This window comes from Penaeus japonicus, unplaced genomic scaffold (assembly GCF_977035675.1).
Source record: "Penaeus japonicus unplaced genomic scaffold, GWHDUDI00000001_assembly GWHDUDI00000034, whole genome shotgun sequence".
Taxonomy (NCBI): domain Eukaryota; kingdom Metazoa; phylum Arthropoda; class Malacostraca; order Decapoda; family Penaeidae; genus Penaeus; species Penaeus japonicus.
Genome location: NW_028234436.1, coordinates 18,052,569 through 18,062,568, shown reverse-complemented (window position 1 = coordinate 18,062,568; position 10,000 = coordinate 18,052,569). Strand labels below are relative to the sequence as shown.

Below are 10,000 nucleotides of genomic sequence, written 5' to 3'. Positions count from 1 at the left end.
AATTTTGAGTTGAAACTGTTTTTTTTTTTTCAGACATTAAACGTCAAATACAAGTGGTGTTCAAATTCAAATTCAAATTCAAACATTTTATTCCATAAATTAAAATGGTTATTCTTATATGAATACATACATATTTACACTTGATGAGTAAAAAGGTGTTCTTTCAATTTTGTTTTAAAATTACAAAAGTTGTTAATGTTTTTAATATTATCTGGTAACAAGTTACACATTTTCGGTCCACGAATTTGTACCTGTCTTGCCCCTGTTTCTGTATTTGATCTTTTTACATATAGGGAATTTACCTGGCGTGTTTGAATGCCAGCTGTGTTCCCTACAGTTTGCAGGGGGAATAACCATGGTGGATAGAATCCATGTATTAATTTGAAGGTAAAGAGACAGGTATCATAAATGCACTTAGGATGAATTTTTAACCATTTTAATTTTTGTATATATGGGGTAATATGATCGAATTTACTGACATTACCCAGTGCAACTCTTGCAGCAAAATTTTGTAATTTTTGTACTTTTTGAATTTGTGTTTTGTTGGTTGAACCCCATACATTTGAACAGTAGTTTATTATGCTAAGAGCTAGTGTTTGCACGACCATGATTCTAGTATCCGTAGTGATTTGATTTTTTTATGTGATTTAGAAATATTAATGTACCCATTACTTTCCTGTGTATGTTATCAACGTGTGTTTCAAATGTCATGTATCTGTCCAAGTGTACTCCCAAATTTTTCACTGAAATGTTTGGTTTGATAGGGTGGCCTTCAAATTCTATGGTTGTGTCGATGGGGATTTTGGCAATGTTCTGTCGACTACCTATGAATATGCATTGAGTTTTATGGGGATTTAATTTAAGACCATTACTTTCAAAGTATATTTTAGCTTGTGTCAGAGTGTTTTGAGTATTTCTAATTAATGTATTTAAGTTATTTACTGAGTCACTATGGAGAAACTGTGAATCATCGGCGTACTGCACTAGCAGGCAGTTATGAGCAATGGTTGATAAGTCATTTATGAAAACTGTAAATAGGATTGGGCCTAAGATGGATCCTTGTGGAACACCAAAACATATTGGTTGTTTCGATGATATGATTTCATTAATTTTTACAGATTGCGTTCTATTATTCAGATAACTAGTAAACCAGAAAGAATCAATTTTATGGGATCTTAGTTTGTGAAGAAGAATTTTGTGATTTACACTGTCAAAAGCTTTTGAAAGATCACATAATGTGAGTAAATTAACCTGATTATTGTCTATATTATCATAAATTTTATTAGTTATCTGCAATAACGCTGTTTCAGTGGATAACCTATTTCTAAAGCCATGTTGTGTTTTAGATAATAGGTTATTGGCCTCCAGGAAATTCGTTAGTTGATTTGCTACGATTTTCTCCAAAACTTTAGATAATACAGGGAGTATTGTAATAGGGCGGTAATTATTAACGTCGTCTATATCTCCTGATTTGAAAATTGGTGTTACTATTCCATGTTTCCAAAGCGATGGAAAAACACCAGTGACCAGGGAAGTGTTAATTATGACCGCCAGATAATGTGCGGTTGCTGGTAGACTATCCTTAATAAAGCGCAAAGCAATACCGTCTGCTCCTACAGCATTTGTTTCGCGAAGGTGTTTTATTACTAGGATAGTAGTCTCCACATCAATTGGTTTTGGTCTGAAAATATTAGATGTAGGCATAGCTTGATTTATATTTTGCTGTAATGTAGACGCATTTGTTTGTTCATAAGTTAGTTTACCTATTTTTGAAAAGAAGTCGTTAAAATACTCTGTGCTTTGTGTAGAACTTGTACGATTATCAGTGTGGTGTTTGTTGCTAGGTACGATTGACTTAATAATTTTCCATGTTTTATCCGAATTGTTTTTATATTCTATGAATCTGTTTCTGAAATAATTTGTTTTTGCACTTTGTATTAACTGTTTAACATTTTTCTTTTTTATTTTATAATCTAGCTTAAGGGCGGCGTCATTTCTGTTATTTTTGAGACTATGGTGGGCATTATTTCTGTCTTTAATAGCCCTCTTGATGTCGTCATCTATCCAAGGAGCAGGGGGACGTCTGACGACTCTCGTTACAAGAGGTGCCAACGCGTCAATACTGCTTTTAATCACTTCCGTAAGGATAGTTACCTGTTTGTCTACATCATCTGTTGAAAAGATATTTAAGAGCATCGTCTCTTTAGATCTGATGAGCTCGATGAATGATTGAAGATTATAATGCTTAAGGTCACGAAATGTTTTTGTTATCGGTGGTCGCTTTGGTTTCTTTATATTTAATGTGAGTGTGAGAAGTTCATGGTCAGCAATATGACACGGGATGACATCCGTATGATGGATAATGTCTGACCTGTTAGTTATTATTACATCTAATAAGGATGAGGTGTTTTCTGTAATACGTGTAGGTTTATCTATAATTTGTTCTAGTTTGTTTTTCTTTATTATCTTAGCTAATTTAGCATTAGATTTAGTCAAATCATCATTTAAATCACCTAAGATAAAGAATGGTTTATTTTTCAATGACATTTCTCTAAAGATTTGTTCTAAGTATTCAAAAGATTCTAAAGTTGCATGAGGATGCCTATAGACTACGCCAATAATAATGGAAGGAAGCATGTTGCTCTGTACGGTAACCCAGACATCTTCTACGGCAGTATTATTAACTGCTGTAGGAGATATCATGGTTGATTTCAGGTTATCCCGTACATACATACATACTCCTCCTCCACGTCCTGCATCGCATCTATAGATATTGAAATTTGGAACAGTTATGAAATTACTAACCATTTCCTGGTGGAGCCATGTTTCACTGATGCACAGATGTCTATGTTTCTCTCCTCAATTAGCATTTTAATTTCGTCAAAGTGCCCGAGGAGAGATTGTGCGTTAATGTGGTCTATTTTTATGACCTCGTGCGATCTTGTCACAGGCATTGCTGACGGCGATGCCTGGTCAAACGTTCTGGTCGTTCTTGTACTTGTTTTTATTTAAGAACACTTTCACATTTGCGGGGAAAGCGTCTGAGTTTATGAAAATATCTGGCTTTATGTCCTTTCCTCTTACTGACACTGTAAAACTGGTGTAGTAATCATGGGTCATCTTGGTGCGGTGTGCTTTTACACTTGTTACGTTTTCGAATTGTTCACAGAGGTGATTTTCAATGTCCTCTTCATTTGTGTCTGGATGACAGCTGGTAATATAGAGGTACACTGTGTCAGGTCGGTCTGCTCCTTTTAGCGGCTTTGGAGTTTGTTCTTCTCTTGCTTTTCTTTTGTTGTTCCTTGATACGACCTTGACATAACCTTCGTCATCGTCGTCTTGGGTGGATTGTGCTTGTTTCGTTGTTTCGTGATTGACTCTTGTTTTATCAGCATAATTATTGATTATGACTGAGTGCCCTGCTGGAGGCGGGGGGGCAGGAGGGGGGGCGGAAGCTCCTTCCACCTGCTGCTGAGCTGTTTCCTCCCAGTGGCGGTTGGGATCGAGTTGCTCTTGCTTGTTCTTCTTTTGTTTCTTTTTGGAGCTTCGTTTAGGGGATACCTGTGTAGAAGCTTCATGCCTGGTCTTATTCTGCATACCTGTTTTCGGTCTGACGGAGAGAGAGTTCGTGGTTGAATCATGCTTCGGGAAGGCGGGTATGTCTCCTGTAGGGGCGGGGGTCTGCTGGCTGGGAGCGTTGATGGTGGGGCGCGTAGATGGCTCAGCAGAGTTGGGGACCGGCGAGTCAGCAAGGGCACGAGGCGGCTGGCTGACCGTAAGCAGGGGGAGGGAGGATAACGGGTGGGGAGGTCCAGGCAGGGAGGGAGAGGAGGGTATCGGGTGGGAAGGATTGCTGGTCGTGGGTATCGGGGTGGAGGTAGGGGGAGGAGATGCAAACGGAAATGTTTCGTATGCATTCTGCCCATGGGTGGGAGATGGGAGGTTGGGGGAGGGACATATTGCACCTTGCCCTATGATTCTATTTAAAGATGCCTGCTGTTCAGAAAACATTCCGATCAGCAGGTCGATCTTGTTTTCCATCAGATTTTGGTCTGTGTAAGAGGGCCCACTGTAGGTCTGTGTTCCCTGGTCTGTACACTTTTGGAAGAATTTTACAAAAGTTGTTGAAATACCTGGTTTCTTTGGTGGCGACCAGTCTGTTGGGGGGTGTCCGTCGTTGTTGTTACGAACACAATGTTTGGATTTTCAACACATTGATCAAGCATAGTATGCACGATAATGTTCGTCATCCGTTTAGTGTCCCGTGTCGTATTTCTAGGTTTTCTAGAGTCTGATAGGTTGATGGCAATGTCATGGGCCTCTTCGATTTCAGACGGTCTGTAGTATTTTCTGATTTGATCACTAAGGACAGACCTTGGCCACGGCCTTTTTGTTGCAATGAAGCACAAAATTGTGTTAAGCACTATTGTAACACTGCCGCACTGATATATTGATTTCCTGTTTTCTGTATGGTTGTTTGCTCTGTTGTCATTGCTGGTGATGTTGCTGAAAAAATACCCCTCACCCTGGGCCTGGGGGCAGCCTTGACCCTGACTGCCATGGGGGTGCCCATTCTCGTGGGCGGGGGGGCAGCTCTGACCCACGCTGCCAGGGGGCCCATATCCTAGGGCTGAGGTCCCGGTACCCTGGGAGGGGGGCACATTACCCTGGGCCAGGGGTTCCCTTTCACCCTGGGGAAGAGGGCTCGGGCTAGCTGCCCGAGGAAGCACCAGGGAAGCCCCCAGGTTGGCCCCCTCAAACCCTGGGGGAGGGGTCAGATTACCCTCTGACACTGCGGGACCATGAGAAGGCTTACCGCGTGTTATTAATGACGTCACAAATACGTCATCAAAATAAGGATACTACCTCAAAACCAGTTATTAGCAAATTCGAGACTACAACCGACATCATATCGAAAGATGAAGGCCTGGGACATCCCCGTTCTCTCACATTAAGGTTTACCGTTTTAATGTTTTTTCGCGACTTTCGCATCAAAATGGTTTAAAAAGTCGCGAATATCTCAACAATGCATGGAAGCCCGGAACGTTTTGATGGCATATTCAGAAAGTACATTAAATTTCATTTCTACGCTAGCATGATCATTTTTCAGTGTTGCCATCATCTATTGCTAAAATCCGCCAGATGGCCACCAAAATTCCGCTAGATAGCCCCCGAAATCCGCCAGATATAACTTTGTTTTGTCAAAAATTTTGTATACTGCACTAAAAATATACTGTACAATTTAATCATTAAAAATCGTCATATATGGTCACCAATAAGAGAGAGAGAGAGAGAGAGACCTGACTCACCATCAACTCCCCCACGGTAACATACTGATAAAGAAAAACACCTGTGGGCCGCCATCGGCAAAGGCCCGCGTCAGCCCCAAAGGAGGGCTGACAAATCATACAGAACAGAACAGATTACCAATACATGGTAAAGAAATACTTTAATATTTTTAAATTAATAGCCAACACTATGATGCAAGCAATGCACGTTACCTTTACAACAGGAAGAAAGAGGGATCATAAACTTCTTCCTCCATCTCTGTCTCGTCTCTTGCAGTACTAGGTCCTGGAGATGAGTCTGATTTGAGGACAATCTCGGTACTATGTGTGTACACTTCGCTAGTACCGATCATATTTGAGACTTCAGCTGGTATCTCATATTCGAAACATGATTTTCCGGCTCTTTTCAGTCCTGCTCGGATTCCAAGGATGGCATTTGTCATTGTTGTGCCCATTCTGTTACGCAGCTTGTTTTTCACAATGTTTAACTGACTGAAGATCCTCTCCACTTCAGCATTAGAGTGCGGAATAACAAGAACTGATAGTGCAAACTTTGCCAGGTCGTTGAAAGGATTAGTGTGTGAAGCATCTTTGTACTTGTTTACTTCATTCCAAAATAATACTGTATCTTTTACCTCTGTCCACTTAACGAGAGTTAGATTATGCCACTGACTGTCTACAGCACCAATCTCTTGCGGGGGTAGTTGCAGCAGCTGCATTAAGGGGATTAGTGAATCCTTTACAACACGCAGTGCATTTTCAACAGAGAGTAAAGACATTTTCTGGAGAACTTCGACATTGTTAGGTAGTCTCTGTCGTAATTCCTTAACTAGTTTAACAATGAACTTGATACATCTGTCTCTCACTGTGAGCTCTTGATTAGGAGCAAACCCTTCCTTGTGCATATTTTCCATATGTTGCTCAAAGTCATAACCTAAGTAAGGCTTTGGACTGATGAAACTTTCAATATTACCTTCCAAAATATCAACCTTGGATGTTGGCAAAATTACCTTCCGCAATAGAGACTTGATCAGTAGTACTAAGTCATCAAGAAGTTTAGTTGGATCTGCATCATTTGACTCAAAAGCCTTGTTGACTCGTCTCACATCTTTCAAAATTGGGACTAGAAACTTTATATAGGCAAGATTTTGTTGATCACTGTACATACTATAAAGCATCTCAGCTGTGTAGCATTTTTCACTGTGTCTCGTAACATCAAAGTGTGTCTTTAGCTCAAGCCACTGGTCATGAATCCTCTCAACTGCTGTAGATATGGAGAGCCAACGGGTCTGGCAAGCTTGGACAATTTTTAATGGATCATGATTATCATTAATTATGTTGTACATCTTCCTGTACGTACCCTGCCTAGATGAGGACCTTGAAAACCAGTTGTAAGTTTCACTAATTAAAAAGTCTAGATTTCTTGGCAGAGCATCTACTGTAGCAGCAGAGACAGACAGCTGCAAGGAGTGACACACACAGCGAATTAAAACTAAGTCAGGAACATCTTTCCTCAGCTTTTCATAGACACCATTATTTATTCCAACCATGACACTTGCATTGTCTGTGCCAATTCCTCTCATCCTTTTTAAATCCAATCCAAAATCATCTAGAGTTTTTTTCAGTGTAGTGACAATGCCCTCAGCATTCGCTTCTTGCAATTCAGAAAGGCTTAGAAATGTAGAAACAATCTTTTCTTTTTGTTCATCATTGTAAATAATAGCAATACCCAAATATTTAGTATCACTAATATCAGTGGATTCATCCAACAACAGACTGTAGTGATTATTTCCAATGTCTTTTCTTAACTGTGACACAAAGTGAGGATATAATACATTACATAAAATTCCGCTGCACTTCGTCCTTCGTACCTGGATACGAGCTGCAACATTACTGTCAGAAAAACATTTTTTGCACAAGTCACACAAATGATCACATACCGCAACTGATGTATGTTCAGCAACAAATAATGCAATTTGTCCCTCTGTAATTTGTGTCTGAGAAGATGTTTTTACAGGTTGGAATGGTAGTGGGGGTTGTCTTGCAGTTGACATTGCTTCTGCATTTTTAAGGTGCTTCTTAAACTTGCCATGTTCTTTTATGTCACTTAATTTTAAATTTAACACACACTGACAGTACCGGCATTGGGGCACACTTATCCCACTACTTTTCTTTTTCTCCGTTAACCAGTCTTTTAATGCAGGATCCTGGAGCCATTCCCTTCTGAATTTCTGTGCATACTGAGGCTTAGGCATTGTTATTAGTAAAAAGTTGAAAAACTTTAGTCAGCGCACAAATAAGCACCACCGAGAGAACAGAAGACCGCGTGTGAACTGAACAACTATTTGTCATTGCCCACCTACCACTCCCGTTACAAAGATTTGCCAGTGGAAACTTTTAAGATGTAAATAACATTAGAAAAGAAGAGAAACTGACAACATGATCAGCACTGTACGTGTCTGACTAACACGTCGACAGGTCCAGTACCTGTGATCGTTTTCTTTCTTCTTGATTGATATTTTCTTCAATGGATCATATTTACGTGTTTCTCCGTTTTGAATGTCTTTATTGTTTATTTTAAGTATAAAATTAAAAAAAACAACGCCATAGGGAAATATATAATATACAATCATGAGACACTACGAACGGCAGCATTTGGGTTTGGGTCGCTTGCTCGCGGCTAGTCGGGCTGGCAGATTGGCAGAATCCGCCAGAAATCCGCTAGAATTGTGAAAAAGCCGCCAAAAAATCCGTCATCCGCCAGATTCAAAATTTTCCCGCCATACGGTGGTTCAAATCCGCCAGATCTGGCGGGAAATCCGCCAGAATGGCAACACTGTCATTTTTTCCTATCTCGAAAGTTTCATATAAAAAAATTGAGTTGAAAAACGTCTATTTTTGGATAGTTTGATTTTGAAATTCGTGATTTTGTGACGTCATTATGACGTCATCACTGCGTCATCAGATGTTTTTTCAGGACAGTTTTTGAAAGTTTGAACTTTCTTCTTTCCAATGCTGTGTTGCTAAATCGCGTATCTTTTATACTTCTCGAGATATATCATCACAAAGAGGACCCACTTTTTGCCTAAAAATATCCTCTACCTGTATGTATATAATCGTACCCATTTTTAACAAGAACACCCTCATTTTCGGCGATTTCAGGTTGTAATAACTCGGCCGTTTTTAATCCAATCGATCTGAAATTTTGACAGTCGCGTCTTTGTGTACTAAAATGCACGTCGGGAAGTTGGGTAAATTTTTACCTGAAATTCGGCTCGCATACTGCCACGGGGGGCTTACCAGCCCCCTGATATATATATAATATATATATATATATATATATATATATATATATATATATATATATATATATATATATATGTGTGTGTGTTTGTGTTTGTGTGTAAATAGATAAATATATATATATATATATATATATATATATATATATATATATATATATATATGTGTGTGTGTGTGTGTGTGTGTGTGTGTAAATATATATATATATATATATATATATATATATATATATATATATATATATATATATATATATATACATATATATACATACATACATATATATATACATACATACATACACAGTGTATATATAGATAGATACATACGTACATACATACATACATATATATATGTATATATATATATATATATATATATATATATATATATATATACATTCATTATATTATATATAATATATATATATATACATATATATATATATATATATATATATATATAATATATATATGTATGTATGTATATATATACTATATGTATATATCACCAAAACGCAAGAATAGAACCAGACAGGAATGTTGCCTTGTCTCTCAATCTCCTCCTCCCCTCCTCTTCCCCTCCTCCTCCCCTCCTCCTCCCCTCCTCTTCCCCTCCTCCTCCCTTACTCCTCTCCTCTCCTTCTCCCCTCTACCTCCCCTCCTTCCCTCCATCCCCTCCTCCTACTCCCCTCCTCCTCCCCTCTTCCCTTCCTCCTCCCCTCCTCCTCCCCATCACATCCCTACCTCTTCCCTTCCTCCACCCCTCCTCCACCCCTCCACCTCCCCACCACCTCCCCTCCTCCTCCCCTCCTCCCCACCTCTTCTCCTCCTCCCCTCCTCCCCTCCATCCCCTCCCCTCCTCCTCCCCTCCTCCTCCCCTCTTCCCTTCCTCCTCCCCTCCTCCTCCCCTCCTCCTCCGTCCTAACTGCTTTTGAGTGAGGATACCAAGGCCGTTTGGCTCAATCCTCCTGAAAGGAACGGTCGTGAGGACTTGCTTGTTTGATTTTCATTTATTTGTTTGACTTTCATTTACTTGTTTGATTTTCATTTACTTGTTTGATATCCATTTACTTGTTTGATTCTTTAGTGGGGGGGGGCGAAAGGGGTTCATGTTAAGAGTGGCATTATATGAATGTTATTTATTCATTTGTTGTTGTTGTTTTCTTTATTATTTGTATTTACATTGGCATTGTGTAGGTTTATTTGCATGACGTGGGGGTATTAGGGTGCAGGCATATGTACAGCAGGATATGCCCCGCTCTGTGATAATCATCTTGCGAGAGATGTGGAAGAGGAGGAGAAGGAGGAGGGCGAGGAAGAAGAGGAGGAAGAGGCGAGAAAGAGGAAAAGGAGGAGGACGAGGGAAAAGGAAGAGGAGAGGGTGGAGGCGAGAAAGAGGTGGAGGAG

At 39.6% G+C, this 10,000-nt stretch overlaps 1 protein-coding gene across 1 annotated transcript in view; it reads right to left on the bottom strand.

Annotated features, from left to right (window-relative positions):
- LOC122244397 (uncharacterized) overlaps positions 1 to 7,543 on the bottom strand; it is a 9,017-nt gene extending 1,474 nt beyond the window's left edge. The window contains exons 1-2 of the mRNA XM_086531023.1: positions 7,229 to 7,543; positions 5,569 to 7,096 (exon numbers count right to left, since the gene is read on the bottom strand). Of these exons, the coding sequence (XP_086387149.1) occupies positions 5,569 to 7,096; positions 7,229 to 7,543 (1,843 nt within the window). The remainder of the gene's footprint in view (positions 1 to 5,568; positions 7,097 to 7,228) is intronic.
- Between the last annotated feature and the right edge of the window lie 2,457 nt (positions 7,544 to 10,000).